We start from the raw sequence: 19,544 nt of genomic DNA, 5'->3' as shown, positions 1-19,544 counted from the left end.
CTCTTAAATTAATATTCATTCAACTCTAGGTTTCATCTCATCCATTTACTGCTGGCAGCCTGTCACAACACAGTCAGCAGCAAGGCCAGATGGGCACTGGGTTACTAAATAAACAACGCTGGTTGACAGACAGAATTGCTGATGGGACCCAAGCATAATGCTGCCATTTCTTGCATGAAATATTACTGTGGTGATATTTACAGAATAGCTAGTCACTAAAAAATAAACCACTCTTCAAACTCACCCATCAATGAAATGAGGAAGGGAGAAATGTCTGCATTATAAACAATAAAGAAACATGAGATTAATTAGGAACACTCATGTTTCAGGACCCTCTGATCAAATTTCATTTGTTTCCTTTGTCTTTTAAATTCTCCTACCTGTTCTCCCCAGTAGTTTTCCCTTCTCCTGAAGGCACCAAGTCTGACAGTCACAACTCTGCTGCCTCCCTAGAGTCCCTATTTCATAAGCAAGTCAGACTGCAAGTATTAACAGGCTATTCATCCACACAGTGCATCACAGCTAAGCTCATTTTTTAAAAAAATTCATTCGTAGGGTATAGGCTGTTAATGGCAAGGTCAGCAATTATTGCCTATCCCTAATTGCCCTTCAAGAGGAAGTAGTGGGTCGTCTTCTTGAGTCACTGCAGTCCATGTGCTGAAGGTACTAGTGTTGTTAGTTAAAGAGTTCCACAATTCTGTTAAAGAAGGAGCAATGATATATGTTCAAGACAGGATGGTGTGTAACTTGGAGGCGATCATTTTCCTATGCATGTACTGCTCTTGTCCTTTAAGGCAGTAGAGGTCACAGCTCTGGGAAGTGCTGCCTTGGCAACTTGCATGACTTGCATCTTATACAGGGTACACACTGCAGCCACGATATGCTGTGGTGGATGGAGTGAAAGTTTAAAGTGGCGGATGGAGTGTCAATTAAAAAGGTTGCTTTGTTCTGGATGGTATTGAGCTACTTGAGTGTTGTTGGATCAAGTGGTGAGTATTTCATCCCAGCATCCCTCGCACACAATAAAAAAAATCCCTGTTCCAGCAGGGTAAGAATGGAAACCCTGGCAACAAAATTATACTAAGTTTTAATAAGTTGAATGGGGCACAGTTTCAGAAAAATAATATTCGGCATTTTTTTAAAAAAACTGTGGCAATCACAATTGAACCCACTGCTCTACTGGCCAACAAATGATGAGCAACAATGCAACCAGTTCAGTATATAATCACAGGCATTTCCAGTGATGTCAATTAGGACCCACAATGGGGTTAAATTGAACTTCTGGTAATGTATCAGAACACATAACCAAATGATTTTTTCACCATTAGCAGTGATGTTATGTTGTTACTGCAACATGAATAATGGCCCATTCTTTCTAAGTGGACTGTGCTCTTTCAGAAGCTGAGCCATTAGTTTTAAAGATCACTTAATTTAGTCAATGACCATTGAAAACAAAGAAAAGAATGCTCTGCAGCTAAGTTATTAGGTTTTAGCTTGGCCAAAATTAATTTCCAAGCAGGCAAACTAGATGTTGGTTAACAAGGTCCATTAGTAGAATATAGATAACAGAAATTAAAAATGCCTTCAGCACCCTGATCAAATCGCACATCATTTACACATGCAAAGCACCATGATCTGAAGTCTAATTTGGCACTCAGTTCCCCGTATGTGCAGGGAAGGAGAGCATTTTTCTCTGCAGTACTGTAGTGTAATTGTGAAATTGTAAATGGGCTTATGATTTTGTTGCACATAACACACTGAGGAAAACTACCTCCTTGGTAAATTCTACTATGAACTGTAATAGGTACAGAGCAGGGAGGCCATTTGGCCCATTGCAATCAACGTTCATAGAAACTTGCAATCCCCATCATCTGAGCATCTAAATGCCTTTTGAGTTACTACTCGAATTTTGCTTCTCTGACCCCAATGAGAAGACCGTTCTAGGTATTGAGCATTCTTGACATAAAGAAATGCAAATCAATATCAGTTGGTACCTATGCTGTTTTGTCTTGTTCTGCAATCATGGCTTAATTTGAAACTAAGGATCAAGTGAACAGTTCTCTTTCATTTGACAGATGATGATGGATTTGCCTGTCGCTTTGTGGGATGAGCGTTCAGAAAGAGAGAAAAAAAAAGGTTAACAGTTTAGGTTGATGTCATGTGTGATGTTAGGCCTAGTCTCAATATGCTGATTGCAAATACTGCATTTAAGTTAGTGTTGGAGAGATAGATGGAGGCATTGGTTTTGCGCCACGCTCACTTATCCTAAAGGCACTTGACTCTGTTCTCCTCAAATGTCGAAATTGTTTGATGACAGAGACTTCTACATTTGGGTCTGTCCAAAGTTATTTTTTTCCTATGTATTGAGATCCAGCATGCAAGCTCTGAAGTTGGCTTTCAGATTGTGTTTATGTCGGAGTTTGAGATGTCCTGTGGTGCCAGTTCCCATGCTCTTCTAGCTGTAGAGTATTTGGTATACGGGAATCCTACATGTGCAACACATAACCAACCCAGTGAAGCTGAGCTCTGATGAGCATGCTATCAACGCTAGGTATACAGCAATTTGCAAGAACCTCAATGTTGGAGATTTTGTCCTGCCTCGTGATGTTGCAAGCAGATCTCAGAGCAAAGATGGAATGCTTCTAGTTGCTTTATGTGATGCCGACAGGTTGTCCGAGTCTCGCACGCATAGGGCAGAATTTTACGACAGTGGGATTTTACATTCCCGCTGTCGTCAATGGGATTTATAATGGCTCACTGCATTTTACGGCCCCGTCCCCACCGAAACAGGGCCATAAAATTCTGCCCATAAAGAAGTGATGTAAGAACTACTGCCTGGTAGACTTTGATCTTTGTTCTGAGGCAAACTCCTTGCTCTTTCCAAAGTCTGTGAGTAAGCCTGCCAAATGCTGAGCTTCCTTATGCTAGGCGATGGTTGATTTTGTCATCCAGGACAGTGTTACCAGAGAGGATACTCCCAAAATAGCAAAATTTCTGTACGGGGCAGAGGGGTGTGTCGTTGATAATGGAATGGGGTTTTGGGAGTATGTGACCAGGGGTGCGTTAATACAAGATCTTTGTCTTCTTCAGACTTATTGTCAGGCTAAAGCGTTCTGAGGCTACGCCAAAGTGATCAACAAGTAGCTGAATGTCCTCCAGAGTATGTGCTATGAGAGCGCAGTCGTCCGCGAACGAGAGTTCGCTCAGTCACTGTTTAGTAATTTTTTTGCAAGACTTGAGCTTTTGCAAGTTGAAAAGATTGCCATCTGTCCTGAATTGAATGTGCACTCCTATGTCAAGGTCTTTGAGTGTGTACTAGAGCATAGCCAAGAAGTATATGGCAAACAGGACTGGAGCCAATACACAGCCTTGTTTGGTGCCATTAATGACAGGAAAGACATCCGATGATATACTACTTGGCATCATGCCGTTGTGAAATGAGTGAATGACACTGATCATCTTTTTAGGAAAGCCATATTTGTACAGAACCTTCCAGAGGCCTGTATCAAAAGCCTTGGTCAGATCAATCAACACCATATAGAGGTTCTTATTCTGTTCACGGGACTTTTCTTGAATTTGACATGCTGCAAAGATCTTATCCACTGTTCCTTGTCCAACACAGAAGCCACACTGTGATTCTGGGGAAACGGGGCAATGAGGTGAATGACAATCCAATTAAGAATAACCCTTGTAAGGATTTTTCCTGCTGTTGTAATATTCTATGATGATGGTCATAAATGGACTTGCTCCCTTTCTGATTTGTAAAGATGAGTTATGGGGGCATTCTTGCAGTCTTGTGGCACAGTGCCCTGATTCCAGATTAGGCAGAAGAGACTAATGAATGTTCTAATCATGCGAATCCCTCCAAATTTGAATGCTTCAGGTGGGATGCCATTGTCTCCTGGCAACATGCCCACAGAAAGCTGCTTTTGTGGCTTCTGCCTGAAAAGGATCAAGAGCAAGCTTAGTTTGGCCTGCAGATTGTGTTTTGTGCAATGGTATCTGGTGTTTCTTGCTGGTGATTTCTTATCAGGTCTATAAGATCTGTGAGCATTGTGCACTTCGTCCTGAAACTTGCTTACATCTTGGTCATTGCTGTTGAATCAGTCTTGGTGCCTACATTTTAATGAATCCTAGGGCCCCAGATGCAGCACAGTAAGTAACATCCTTCAAGTTTTTCCAAGAATCTTCAATGGTAATATTTTCCTCTAGGATATCAGCAATTCCAATGGTTAAATTCTGTTCCAGTTTTTGTCTCGTGGCCATGTCTTCAAGAAGTTATATCAAGCTTCAAAGGGGTCTAAGGGTTAGGAAGGAACGGGATGGTGAAGAGAATTGAGATACTTTTCATCCACAAAATTTTCCATATGGTCAGTGACTCAAATAGCCTCTCCTAAACAAACTCCTACTGCCTGGCTTCATTTGCTGATCCCTGTTTAGAATTGTGGGCAGAGGTGTGAAGGTGCATGTTTGGCATCTCTAAACCAGGCCTTTGGTAGGGCTCGTCAGCCTCAATTGAGTGTACCTAGGAAAAGGTAACTATGATTTCAAAACCCCCACTATGGATTAACTGACAAGGTGTACATGAGCAGACAGTGCGGAAGATCACAAACAGTGTCAATGAATTGGACGCAATGTCAAGGATAACTGAGGCTCTTCAGTCTGCTCAGCAGCTCATGTAGGGAAAGGACAACTTCAAAATCAAACCTGCATCCTTTCAGCTGCTATGCTTGTGGCACACATTGCACCAGTGTTACACCACGGTGTAAGAGGACGTGTGGAGAGGAGATTACGTCAGAGTGAGACGTGGAGAGTGTGTGTAGTTGGGAATTTGGGTCATGTGGGAATTCGGTGCAGAGAGCAAAGAAGCACTCCTTTTTCTTCTTTTTTTCCCCCCAGCCTCCAGTAGTTGGTAACATTTCTTCCTTTATCTCCAAGCTAGGCAAATGTAACTTTCTATTATTTTATCTGCGTAAATTATTTATTTAATTAGTCAATTAGTTCATAAGATTGGAAAGGAATTACAGGGCTGGTGGCGTGCTGTCACTGTAGTATGTGGGAATCTGTGGAATGCATTGAAACCGCAGACAACCACATCTGCAGTAAGTGTCTGCAACTTAGGCAACTTCGGCTTAGACTTGCTGAGCTGAAGTCTGAATTGCAGGGCATCAGGTAGGAGGAAGCGTTACCTGGACACTTTGTTCCAGGTGGCAGTCACACCCCGTAGGTTCATCAGAACTTTAGAGTTGGTCAATGGTCAGGGACAGGAGGGTGTGACCATGAATCAGGAAGGTATGGGGAACCAGCATGTAGTGATGGAAGAGCCTCAGCCCCTGACTTTGACCAACAGTTATGAGGTGCGGAAGAGGAGAAGGGTGGCAGGATGGATGAGCAAACTGACCACGGCACCATTCAAGTGGGGAGAGTGAAAAGGAATGTAGTTATAGGGGACAGTATAGTCAGGGGGATAAATATTGTTCTCTGCTCCAAAGGTTGTGCTGCCTGCGCAGCTCCGGGGCTAAGGATATCGCCTTGGGGCTAGAGATTAACTTGGAGTGGGTGGGAGAGGATCCAGTTGTTGTGGTTCACATGGCAACCAATGACATAGGTAGAACCAGGAATGATGTTCTGTCAAGAAAATTTGAGGAGTCAAAGTCCAAATTAAAATGCAGAGCCATCAAAGGTAATCCTCACTGGACTGTTACCCGAACCATGAGTCAATTGGCATAGGGTCAAACAGATCAGAGAATTACATGCATGGCTCAAAGGGGTTTCAATTCATGGAAAATAATTGATACACAGGGAAGAGTGAGCTATGATGTTGGGATGCGCTCCCCTAGAACAAGACTGGAACAAGTGTCCTGGCCAATTGTAAAACTAGGGCTGTGGTCAGGGCTTGAAACTAACGGGGTGGTTGGGAGGGGGGCGGGTGTTGACAGGGATTCTGGTGAAGGGAGATTTAGAAATCAAAAAGAGAGAAGTTGAGGTATCAGAACAGTATAACAATGTGGGTAAAGACAAGCAGAGTGGGACAGAGAGTTAACAAAAATGATACTGTGGTGAATAAAGTCATGGCAGGGAATAGAAGTAAAAAAATGAAATTAAAGGTTTTTTTTAACCTGAATGCATGAAGCATCTGCAATAAGATAGATGAACTAGAAGCACAAAATAGAGAGAAATGATTTAGATCTAATTGCCATTACAGAAACATGGTTACAAGGTGATCAAGGTTGGGAAATAAATATTCCAGTGTACACAATATTTCGGAAAGACAGACAGAATGGCAAAGGAGGAAGAGTAGCTCTGATAGTAAAGTATGCTGTAGTAAAAGATCCACTGGGAAGTAGTGATCATAATACCATTGAATTCCATTCTAAGCTTGAAAGTGACATACTCCAATTGCAAACAAGAATCTTAAACTTAAACAAAAGGCAATTGCATAGGTATGTGAAAGAACTGACTAAGGTTAATTGGCTAAATAGAGTGAAAGGTATGGAGGTAAATGAACAATGAGAAATATTTAATGAAACATTTCAAAATGTTCAACAAAAATACATTCCAGTGGAAAACAAAAACTCAGCAAGAAAGACCCATCCGTGGCTCACTCAAAGTTAAGGGCAATTAAAAGAAAAGGCTTATAATATTGCAAAAAACAGTAGCAAATCTGAGGATTGGGTGTGTTTTAGAAACCAGCAGAGGGCCACCAAAAAATTGATTTAAAGGGAAAAAATAGAAACAAGAGTAGATAAACCAGAAATATAAAAAAAGATTGTAAGAGGTTTTATAAGTATATAAAAAGGAAGAGAGTAGCTAAAGTAAGCGTTGGCCCCTTAGAAGCAGAGACAAGATAAATTATCATGGTGAATGAGAAAATGGTGGCGGCATTGAATAAATATTTTGTGCCTGCCTTCACAGTAAAAGCCACAAGTTTCATACCAGAAATAGATGATAATCTAAGGGCTAAAAAGAGTGAATAAATTAAGGAAATTAATATCAGCAGAGGAAAAAGTATTGGAGAAACTTAAGGGACTAAATTCCAACAAATCCTGGGACCTCTAAAAGAGATATCTGCAGAGATAATGGATGTGCTAGTTATGATTTTTCAAAATTCCTTACATTTGGGAACTGTTCCATTAGATTGGAAGTTGGCAAATGTTACACCACTTTTCAAGAAAAGAGGGAGAGAGGAAACAATGTTAACTGATATTTGGCAAGTTAGCCTAATATCAGTTGTTGGGAAAATGCTGGAATCTATTATTAAGGAAGTCTTAACAATGCACTTAGAAAAGCATAGTATGATTAGAACAAGTCAACATGGTTTTAATGAAGGAAAATCCTGTTTGAAAAATTTATTAAGAGTTTTTTTGAGGATGTAACTGGTAGGGTAAGTAATGGGGTATAGCATATCCCTGAAATATCCCTGAAAAGGGCAATTTCAATAAGGTGCCACATAAAAGGTTAATAGGCAAGATAAGGGCTCATGGAGTTGGGAGTAATATGTTAGCATGAATTGAGGAATTGTTAATGGATTGAAAGTAGAGAGTGGGCAAAAACAGGGGTTTTCAAGTTGCATGCAGTGAATAGTGGTGTGCTGCAAGAATCAGTGCTGGGGCCTCAGCTATTTACAATCTATATTAATGACATAGATGAAGAGGCAGAGAGTAATGTATCAAATTTTGCTGATGATACCAAGCTACGTGGGCAGGTAAGCTTTGGGGAGGACACAGAGGTTGCAAAGACAGGTTTAGACAGGTTAAGTAAGTGTGCAACAAGATGGTGGAAGGGGTACGATGTAGGGAAGTGTGAAGTTATTCACATTGGTCACGACAAAAGAAAAGCAGAATATTTTTCAAAAGGTGTGAAACTTGAGTGTGTTGATGTCCAAAGAGACGTGGGTGTACTCGTACAAGGAACGCAAAAAGTTAGCATACCGCAAGCAGTTAGGAAGGCAAATGGTTTGTTGGTCTTTATTACAAGGGGATTGGAGTACAAGAATAAAGAAAGAAGTTTTGCTATAATTGTACAAGGTTTGGTAAGACCACATCTGGAATAGTGTGTGCAGTTTTGATCCACATTTAAGAAAAGATATACTTGCATTGGAGGCAGTACAGTGAAGGTTCACTAAATTCATCCCTGGGAAGAAAGGGTTGTCTTATGATGAGAGACTAAGTAAATTGGGCTTATATTCTCTGGAGTTAAGAAGAATGAGAGGCAATCTCATTAAAACCTACAAAATTCTGAAGGGGATTGATAGAGTAGACGCTGAGAGCATGAGAACTGGTTGGGGAGTCTAAAATACAGGATAAGGGGCTGATCATTTAGGGCTGATATGAGGAGAAATTACTTCACTCAAAGAGTTGTGAGTCTTTGGAATTCTCTACTCCAGGACTTGTGGATGCTCCATCGTTGAATACATTTAAGGCTGGGTTAGCAGGATTTTGATGTCCCATGGAATTAGGGGATACAAGGAGCAGATAAGAAAATAGAGTTGAAGCCCAAGATCAGCCACGATCATGCTGAATGTCGGAAGCAGGCTCGAAGGGCCATATGGTCTACACCTCCTCCTCCTTTTTGTGCATTTAGCTGCCTTTGATGAGGTAGTGGGAGAGGCTCTGCACAAACCCCACCACTCACTGAAATATGCTCAACATGCAGGTTGTTCAGCAAGCCGTCATCAACCAAAACACCAGGCATACCAAGCTCTGTGGTGATGGGGAAGTGACAATGTGGGCAGGTAGAGGATGCTACTGGCAGTCTTCAGTCATAACCCTGCACACAGATAGCCTCAGGGTAATGGTCGCTCTCCACAGATTGGGGCAGATGTGATGTTCATATCCTCCTTAGGTGACAATGCAGACCATTTCAGGTACAGCTCTACTCTCGCTAATCTGGGGAAGGGGAAAAAAAGAACCCAAAACACACAGCCTGCCCTCCCAGGAAAACCACTCCTGGCTGGTAATTTTTTTTCTATTCGTTCATGGGATGTGGGTGTTGCTAGCTAAGCCAGCATTTATTGCCCATCCTTAATTGTGCTTGAGGAGGGCATCCATTTACTGCAGTTGAAATGTAAAGAACAAGGCTACTAGTCATTGTACGAAACTTGGTTCATGGAATGTCAGATGTAGACAACAGTATGAGACCAGAGCGTAGAACAGCCCTCATAGCCAGAATGCTGAGCAGGTACAACATTGACATAGCCACCCGAAGCAAAACAAGGCTCACTGAGGAGTCTCAACTTGAGGAGGTTTGTACAGGGTACACATTCTACTAGACTGGCAAGTCCAAGGACCTGCCTGATTATCAGGTGTGGGCTTTGCCATTCGATCTGAACTGGCATGCAAGCTTGACTCGCTTCTTATGGGGATAAGCAATCGACTCATGGTTTTCACTTAAGTCTTGCCACTAACCAGCATGCAACAATCATTAGCACATATGCTCCAACAATGACACATACAGAGGAGGTCAAAGAATCATTCTATGATGACCTTAGCAAGTTAATTAGAGTACCACTTCACCAGGACAAACTCATTATTCTTGGTGGTTTCAATGCCTGAGTGGGCACAGGCTGTAGTGCACAGAGAGGACTGCTAGGATAGGAACGTACGAACACACAAACAAGGAACAAGAGTAGGCCATTCGGCCCCTCAAGTCTGCTCCGCCATTTACTAAGATCTTGGCTGAGTCGATAGTAGCCTCAATTCTGAATCCCGCCTGCCCCCCAATAACATTTCACCCCCTTGCTTACCAAGAATCTATCCACCGCTGTCTTAAAAATATTCAAAGATTCTGCTTCCACCCCCTGTTCAGGAAGAGATACCACAGCATTAGCAGAGCAAACCCCAATGGCCAGCTCCTTCTCGCTAAGTGCCGAGAGTTTGACCTCACTATCACAAATGCAGTCTTCCAGCAAGCAGATAAACTGAAAACAACATGGATGCACCCCAGAACCAAACACCGGCACATATTGGACTACGTTAATACGCATCAGGGAGATCTCAAGGAAGTGCACTCTATCCATTCCCTTAGAGGTGCAGAATGGTCTGACCATCAGCTTGTCAGGAGTATTGTGTCTTTGAAGATAAAATCTAAGGCACTTCAGCACAGAGCCAAGCCACAAAGGAAACTTGATGTAGCTGTTCTCTTTCATTTAATTACCTCCTTTCAAAAGCGGGTCCTTTAATTCTGTGGATCAGTTCCGTGGCTCTTCTCTGCACCACCTTTAGGGTTTTAATAGTTCCAAGTCTCGCTGACCAAAACTCATGGTACCACAGACCAGAGCATTAGCCTTGCCTCAGGCTTGTACCCGCGGATTCGCTGATGCCATACTCAAAGGACTGTAGATCGAAAATCTAGTTTTGTCATCCTGTTATCAACCCTCCCTTCAAGTGCAATTTCTCACAGAACATGGAATTTACCCTGTATTCTGTTGACTTGGCAATATAAAGTCCAGCATCTGATTGTTGCTCTAGAATGACTGGATATGGTCAGGATTTAGCCTACCCTTATTTCCAAAGCTTTTTCACCTGATCTCCAAGATTGTTCAACACCACTATTGAAATAAAATTCGATTAAGCATGCTCAGCGCTCCTCTTCGTCCAATGTACAAATGCTTGTTTTTACATCAGTATTAAATGCCAACTACCATTGTTCTGCTCACTTGCAAATATCATCTTAATCCTTCTAGGCTGCTTCAGCATTACTCTACTGAGTCTGTACTCATCTGTGAATTTGAATATGTGAATTTAGCCAATTTACATTGAGTTTTTGAATTCAGATCATTTGCATAAATCAGAAAGAACAGCGCTAATCAAGAGCACACTGCTCAGCACATCTTCCAGCACTAATCCTATGGCACTCTACTAGAATTCACTGTTCAACAGATCTTTCTGTTGGCACATAATTTATCTCTTTCTAGGATATGCCAGTCTTCTAGAATTAATTTTGCTCCCTTCATGCTATTTACTTGTAGTCAGCTTGTTTGGAAAGTTTATCCTGTTCCATGGAGTCTACTTCCTTACTCTCCTAGGTGTCTAACATACAGAGCTGTTCCATACCCTCTGCTTTTTGAGATCAAAATTACACCATTGCTCCTAAATGCCACAACAATGAGTTCATTGACCTTGTTGTGAATGTTTTCTAGCACTCATTTTTATGCTCTATTTACCCTCTCTGCAAGGATGATTGCATCCAAACTAATTGTCATTCAATGCATAAAAACAGCTTCACTCTGCTCCAGAACTTGACTCCATGTCCTAGGGATCTAAAACTGCTCCTTCTGTTTTACCTCTAGCCATACTTATGTATCTAATGTTTCCGCAGAGGTCATCCAATTATAGTGGTGGTGTGTTACAGATCACTCAGGAAGCCTGAGTTGCTGTGGTAAGATGCATTTTTACGTGCATGTTGTAGTCTGGAGCTTTAGATAGTGATGGTAGAGGCTCAAACTTTCTTTCCATCACATGGCTGACGAGGAATCTCTCCCACACTTACCGCCTGTCAGAGATGTGTAATGGAAGGATTTGCAGGTTGATAACCAACCTGTTTGGCCCCATTATGTATGCACCTTCCTTGACCATCAAGTCCTGGGGTGGGACTTGAACCTTGAGCTCCTGGCTCAGAGGCAGGGACACCACCCACTGTGCCAGAGGAGGCCCTCAATTATTGTATAATCCTGCAATTGCCAGATGCTGCACTTCAATTTAGAACCCATCAAATTCTTCTTGCAAGACATTTATTCAAGACTAAGTTAGATAGATTTTTGATAGGCAAAGGAGTCAAGGGTTATGGGGTCAGACAGGAAAGTTGAGTTGAGACCACAACCAGATCAGCCAGATCTTACTGAATGACGGAGCAGGCTTCAAGTGCCGAATGTTTTTTTTCATTCTTTCGCAGGATGTGCCAGAGTCATAGAGGTCAACAGCACAGAAAAAGGCCCTTCAGCCCATCGAGTCTGCACCAGTCAAACAAGTACCTAACAATTCTAATCCCAATTTCCAGCACTAGGCCCATAGCCTTGTATGCCATGGCATCACAAGTGCACATCCAAATACTTCTTAACTGTAATGAGGGTTTCTGACTCTTCCACCTTTTCAGGCAGCGAGTTCCAGATTCCCACCACCCTCTGGGCAAAAAAATTCTTCCTCACACCCCCTCTAAACCTCCTGCCCCTTACCTTAAATCTACGCCCCCTGGGTATTGATTCCTCCATCAAGGGGAAAAGTTCCTTCCTGTCGACCCTATCTATGCCCCTCAATTTTATATGCCTCAATCATGTCCCCCCTCAATCTCCTCTGCTCCAAGGAAAATAACCCCAGTCTATCCAATCTCTCCTCATAACTAAAACTCTCCAGCGCAGGCAACATCCTGGTAAATCTGCGGACAGGAATACAGTTAACGCTTCGAGTCCGTATGACTCTTCAACAGAACTAAGGAAAAATAGAAGAGAGGTGAAATATAAGCTGGTTTAAGGGGGGGTGGGACAGGTAGAGCTGGATAGAGGGCCAGTGATAGGTGGAGATGGCCAAAAGATGTCATAGAGGAAAGGACAAAAAGGTTTTGACGGTGGTGATATTAGCTAAGAAATGTGCTAATAGGTGACATTAAGGGTAGAAAGCAGGACAAGCAAGGTACAGATAGCCCTAGTGGGGGGTGGGATGGGGGGAAGGGATCAAAGTAGGCTACAAGGGAGAGATAAAACAATGGATGGAAATACATTTAAAAATAATGGAAATAGGTGGGAAAAGAAAAATCTATATAAATTATTGGAAAAAAGGGGGATCGGAAAGGGGTTGGGGATGGAGGAGAGAGTTCATGATCTAAAGTTGTTGAACTCAATATTCAGTCCGGAAGGCTGTAAAGTGCCTAGTCGGAAGATGAGGTGCTGTTCCTCCAGTTTGCGTTGAGCTTCACTGGAACATTGCAGTAGGCCAAGGATGGACATGTGGGCATGAGAGCAGGGTGGTGTGTTGAAATGGCAAGCGACAGGGAGGTCTGGGTCATGCTTGCAGACAGACCGAAGGTGTTCCGCAAAGCGGTCACCCAGTCTGCATTTGGTCTCTCCAATGTAGAGGAAACCGCATTGGGAGCAGTGAATGCAGTAGACTAAATTGAGGGACGTGCAAGTGAAATGCTGCTTCACTTGAAAGGAGTGTTTGGGCACTTGGATGGTGAGGAGGGGGGAAGTAAAGGGGCAGGTGTTGCACCTTCTGCGGTTGCATGGGAAGGTGCAGTGGGAGGGGGTTGAGGTGTAGGGGGTGATGGAAGAGTGGACCAGGGTGTCCCGGAGGGAACGATCCCTGCGGAATGCCGCCAGGGGGGGTGAAGAGAAGATGTGTTTGGTGGTGGCATCATGCTGGAGTTGGCGGAAATGGCGGAGGATGATCCTTTGAATGCAGAGCCTGGTGGGGTGATAAGTGAGGACAAGGGGGACCCTATCATGGATCTGGGAGGGAGAGGAAGGTGTGAGGACGGATGCGCGGGAGGTGGGCCGGACACGGTTGAGGGCCCTGTCAACCACCGTGGGTGGAAAACCTCAGTTAAGGAAGAAAGAAGACAAGTCAGAGGAACTGTTTTTGAAAGTGGCATCATCAGAACAGATGCGACGGAGGCAAAGGAACTGAGAGAATGGGATGGAGTCCTTACAGGAAGCGGAGTGTGAGGAGCTGTAGTCAAGGTAGTTGTGGGAGTCTGTAGGCTTGTAATGAATATTGGTGGGCAGTCTATCACCAGAAATTGAGACAGAGAGGTCAAGGAAGGGAAGGGAAGTGTCAGAGATGAACCATGTGAAAATGATGGAGGGGCGGAAATTGGAAGCAAAATTAATAATTTTTTCCAGGTCCCAACGAGGGCATGAAGCGGCACCAAAGCAGTCTTCGATGTACCGGAGAAAGAGTTGTGGGAGGGGGCCAGAGTAGGACTGGAACAAGGAATGTCCCACATACCCCATAAAGAGACAGGCATAACTGGGGCCCATGCGGGTACCCATAGCCACACCTTTTATTTGGAGGAAGTGAGAGGAGTTTAAGGAGAAATTGTTCAGTGAGAGAACAAGTTCAGCCAGACGGAGGAGAGTAGTGGAGGATGGGGATTGTTCGGGCCTCTGTTCGAGGAAGAAGCGGAGAGCCATCAGACCATCCTGGTGGGGGATGGAGGTGTAGAGGGATTGGACATCCATGGTGAAGAGGCGGTGGTTGGGGCCAGGGAACTGGAAATTGTTGATATGATGTAGGGTGTCAGAGGAATCACGGATGTAGGTGGGAAGGGACTGGACAAGGGGAGAGAGAATAGACTCAAGATAGCAAGAAATGAGTTCCGTGGGGCAGGAACAGGCTGACACGATCGGTCTGCCGGGACAGTCCTGTTTGTGGATTTTGGGTAGGAGGTAGAAGCGGGCCGTCCGAGGTTGGGAGACTATGAGGTTGGAAGCTGTGGAAGGAAGATCTCCAGAGGAGATGAGATCAATAACAGTCCTGGAAACAATTACTTAATGTTCAGTGGTGGGGTCATGATCCAGGGGGAGGTAGGAGGAAGTGTCTGCAAGTTGACGCTCAGCCTCTGCAATGTAGAGGTCAGTGCGCCAGACAACAACAGTACCATCCTTGTCAGCAAGTTTGATGACAATGTCAGGGCTGGACCTGAGAGAACGGAGTGCAGCAAGTTCAGAGACAGACAGGTTAGAGTGGGTAAGAGGAGCAGAGAAATTGAGACGACTGATGTCACGCCGACAGTTCCTGCTGAGTTTTTCCAGGTCTTTTTATTTTTGTTTTTGTTTTGGATTTCCAGCATCTGCAGTTTTTTGCTTTTATCCTGGTAAATCTCCTCTGCACTCTCTCTAGTGCAATCACATCCTTCCTATAATGCGGATTCCAGAACAGCACGCAATACTCTAGCTGTGGCCTGACCAGCGTTTTATACAGTTCCAGCATAACCTCCCTGCTCTTACATTCTATGCCTCGGCTAACAAAGGCAAGTATCCCATATGCCTTCTTAACCACCTTATCTACCTGTCCTGCTACCTTAAGGAACCGGTGGACATGCACACCAAAGTCCCTCTGATCCTCGATACTTCCCAGGGTCCTACCATTCATCGTGTATTCCGGTGCCTTGTTTATCCTGCCCGAGTGCATCACTTCACACTTATCCAGATTAAATTCTATTTGTCACTGATCAGCCCATCTGACCAGCCCGTCTATATCCTCCTGTAATCTAAGGCTATCCTCCTCACTATTTACCATCCCACCAATTTTCATGTCATTCATGAACTTACTGATCAACCCTCCTACATTCAAGTCTAAATCGTTTATATATACCACAAACAGCAAGGGACCCAACACCGATCCCTATGGAACCCCAATGGACACAGGCATCCAGTCACAAAAACACCCCATGACCATCGGCCTCTGCTTCCTACCACTCAGCCAATTCTGGATCCAATTTGCCAAATTGCCTTGGATCCCATGGGCTCTTACCTTCGTTATCAGCCTCCCATGTGCGACTTTATCAAAAACCTTGCTGAAGTCCAAGGAGACTATGTCAAATGCATTGCCCTCATCTACACACCTGGTCACCTCTTCGAAAAATGTAATCAAATTGGTCAGATATGACCTCCCCTTAACAAAACCATGCTGACTATCCTTGATTAATCCCTGCCTCTCCAAGTGTAGATTAATTCTGTCCCTCAGAATTGCTTCCAATAGTTTCCCCACCACTGAGGTTAGACTGAATGGCCTGTAGTTCCCTGGTTTATCCCTTCCACCTTTCTTGAATAACGGTACCACATTGGCTGACCTCCAACCCTCTGGCACCTCTCCTGTGGCCAGAGAGGTATTGAAAATTATTGCCAGCGCCCCTGCTATCTCCTCCCTTGCCTCACTCAACAGCCTGGGATACATTTCATCCAGGGCTGGAGATTTATCTACTTTTAAGCCTGCCAGGCCACTTAGAACCTCCTCCCTTCCTATGCTAATTTCTTCAATTATATCACAGACCTTCTGCCTGATTTCCATACCCATGTCGTCCCTCTCACTTGTGAACACCGACACAAAGTATTCATTTAGAACCCTACCTACGTCTTCCGGCTCCACACACAAATTACCACTATGGTCCTTAATGGACCCTACTCTTTCTGTAGTTATCCTCTTACTCTTAATGTGCTTGTTGGTCCCACCCTTTATCTTTACTGGAATATGCTGGCCCTGTACTCTCCCTATTTCCTTCTCGACTGAGTCCTACTGCTTTGACGCAGATTTACCTAAAAGTAGCTGTTCCCAGTCTACTCTGGCCAAATCATATCTGGTCTTATTAAAATCGGCCTTTCCCCAATTCAGAACTCTGATTTCTGGCCCATTCTTGTTCTTTTCCATAACAATCTTGAATCTAACGGAGTTATACTCACTATCTGCAAAATGTTCCTCCACTGGTACCTTTACCACTTGCCTGGCTTCATTCCCTAAAATTAAGTCCAGGGCCGCCCCCTCTCTTGTAGGACCTTCCACGTACTGGCTTAAAAAGCTCTCCTGGATGCATTTTAAGAATTCTGCTCTCTCTAAACCTATCACACTATGACTAACCCAGTTAATGTTGGGGAAGTTGATATCCCTCACTATTACTACCCTATTGTTTTTACACTTCTCTGAAATTTGCCTACATATCTGCTCTTCTATTTCTCTCTGACTGTTTGGGGGCCTATAGTACACTCCCAGCATTGTGATTGCTCCTTTTTTGTTTTTAAGTTCTGCTGATATGGCTTCATTTGAGGAGCCTTCTAAGATGTCATCCCTCCTTACTGCTGCAATTGATTCCTTGATCAATATTGCAATACCCCCTCCTCTTTTACATCCTTCCCTGTCTCGCCTGAAGACCCTATATCCTGGAATATTGAGCTGCCAATTCTGCCCCTTTCTCAACCATATCTCTGTGACAGCAATGACATCATACTTCCATGTGTTAATTTGTGCCCTCAACTCATCTAGGCCAGCATTTATTGCCCATCCCTAATTGCCCTTGAGAAGGTCTTGGCCAGCTGCCTTCTTGAACTGCTGCATTGCATGCTGTGTAGCTACACCCACAGTGCTGTTCGGGAGGGGTTCCAGGATGTTGACCCAATGACAGTGAAGGAATGGCGATATAGTTCCAAGTCAGGATGGTGTGTGGCTTAGAGGGGAACTTGCTGCCTTTGTCTTTTTAGGTGGTAGAAGTTGCAGGTTTGGAATGGCCTACTCCTGTTCCTAAGTCTTATATTCTTACATCCATTCGATTTCTAGTCATTGACTCCTAAACAGTTCATACATTCGGTTCGTTTTCCGTCCTTTTCCATTTATCACTCAAATATATCTGCCACAATGGAGGCCAGCCTTTGACAACTCAAACAAAATATAGGGCATGCTATTAGCTCAAGCTGTAAAATATTGGAGATCTAATCACAGAATTACATTGCATAGTATCTGTTGCATAGAAACAGGCCATTTGGCCCAACTGTTCAGTGCCTGTGCTTATGATTCACACAAGTTCCTCACACCTCAGTTCAACTCACACTATCAACATATCCCTCTATTCCATCCTATAGACATGTTCATCTAGCTTCCCCTTAAATACATCCATTCTATTCCTCTCAACAACTCCTTGTAGTGAGTTCCATGTTCTCACCATTCTGGTAAAGAAGTTTCTCCTGAATTCCCTATTGAACCTATTAGTGACCATCTTACTCATGGCCCCTAGTTTTCGGCTACCACAAGTGGAAACATCTTCTGTATGTCTACTCGATCAAACCCCTATCAGGTCGTCCCTCAGCCTACTCCTTTCTAGAAAAAGACTCAGCCTGTTCAGTCATTTCTAGAGAGACAATTCCTCTCAGTTCCGTTATCACTCTTGTAAAATATTTTTGCACCTCCTCCAATTCTTTTATATCTTTTTGTAATATGGAGATCAGAAAAGTGCATAGTACTCAGAATACAAATCTATAGTGATTTGCTCAACTCTAAATGCTGTTCAAACGCACCCCCCCCCTCAATCTCTCATTACGAAATGCTAAGCAGTGCTTGGGCCAGCTTGACTGATAAAGCTCTACATAGTAAGAAATAAAAACTGTAAAGGCAGGATCTATCACACTAGGCAAATAAAGTGCAGCTCATCAACTCAACGAGTTATGAAGTAGTAATGATGATGGATGTAGAGAAGTCTGCAGTCAAGATCATTTTGCTCATGGCTGAAAAAGAAAACACAATGATGTGATTCAGAAGAAACACTTAATGAAATGGGGTGTGTTGTGCTCATAGAGCAGTGACACAGCTAATTTCTTGAGGTGTCAGCTGATCATGAAGCAGCATTTGCAGCTTAATACAAACTTGCAACTTCAAGACGATGTGCAGGAGGAAAAGCTCCATTGGGGAAAAATACAGATGGTGTAAGAAGAGTTTAAAACACTTCAATAATAGATCCAAAAATAACCACATGGATGTTGAGTGCTTACCTGTAGCAGACATTCTCTGTACATGGATTATGAACTCTGACAATGACAAAAACATGTTGGAAGTGGGATCTGATGTTTCTGGGAGTGAAAGGAAGTGCTCCAGGCTCTTGAAAGACAATTGTGACTATGTCATTTCCTATGTGTCTCTTCCTTAAGAGCTAGGGGAGTACAGAAACAGAAGTCTAGTTAGCCAGGTTTGAACTACAGATTTAGTGCTGTCTATAACTACTGCATCCAGTTAATATTTTCTTCAAAATTCTCCAAATGTGGTTAATGCTTAAAAAATTAGTTCATTCTTTTCATAGGTAAATAAATCAGTTAATATCCTCGCTATTTTTAGTGACACTTCTTTCCTACTAGTAAAACACAAATTGCAAATGTGTCACTCATTGGTGAAGATGATTTTATCGTTTGACACTCCAATGTACTGTTTTGGGTGTGATGTTAAACTCAGCCCCTCTGCCCTCTCTTATTCAGTCTGCTGTGCTGGTTTTCAGTTGTATGTTGTCACTTTGGATAGTCAGCACTTTTAGAACAGTCAGCTTTTCATAGTTTTGTTGGCTAACACTTATGGGAAAGGTACCCCACATAAAAAGGAAGCATTTTACAGAAATACAACTTCAAGTAAATACATCAATATCTATATGTTAATTACCACTTGCAAGAGAACGCTGAAGCAACCGAAGTACATTCATACACAAATTCATACACATGGGAATCTGTCAACTTCAGCCTTTTATTAGATTAAGTGAGTGTACCCAGTAACATTGTATACTCCAGTTACTTCTGGTATCCAGGGAATGGTCTGTTCTGTAATGTGACCTACATTTATAACTAAACAGGAGGAGGCCTAGAAAAAAAAATCAGGAAGGCAAACCATCTTTGAATTTGATCATTTGAATGCAGCATGAGTTAAAAATATGTAAATTTATCACGTGAACTGTAAATACAGTAAAGTTTTGAGAAACCATCCAAGGAACTTAGTTGATTCATTTTTTTCAGCCTTCGGGCAAAGTGGTACATCAAGCACATTATGTTATGCTGCGTGCGGTCTTTCAGAATGAGCTTAGGGAACTCA

The 19,544-nt window shown here is 43.1% G+C and overlaps 1 protein-coding gene across 4 annotated transcripts in view; it reads right to left on the bottom strand.

Moving 5' to 3' along the window:
• The window catches only part of LOC144680703 (signal-induced proliferation-associated 1-like protein 2), a 637,588-nt gene that overhangs the window by 316,091 nt on the left and 301,953 nt on the right, over nt 1–19,544 (bottom strand). For all 4 annotated transcript variants that reach the window (XM_078541960.1, XM_078541959.1, XM_078541961.1 and 1 more), the window contains exon 8: nt 18,467–18,624. In XM_078541960.1, the coding sequence (XP_078398086.1) occupies nt 18,467–18,624 (158 nt within the window). The remainder of the gene's footprint in view (nt 1–18,466; nt 18,625–19,544) is intronic.

This window comes from Cetorhinus maximus, chromosome 5, assembly GCF_964194155.1.
Source record: "Cetorhinus maximus chromosome 5, sCetMax3.hap1.1, whole genome shotgun sequence".
Taxonomy (NCBI): Eukaryota; Metazoa; Chordata; class Chondrichthyes; order Lamniformes; family Cetorhinidae; genus Cetorhinus; species Cetorhinus maximus.
The sequence above is the reverse complement of the archived record's forward strand: the minus strand, read 5'-3'. Positions and strand labels throughout refer to the sequence as shown.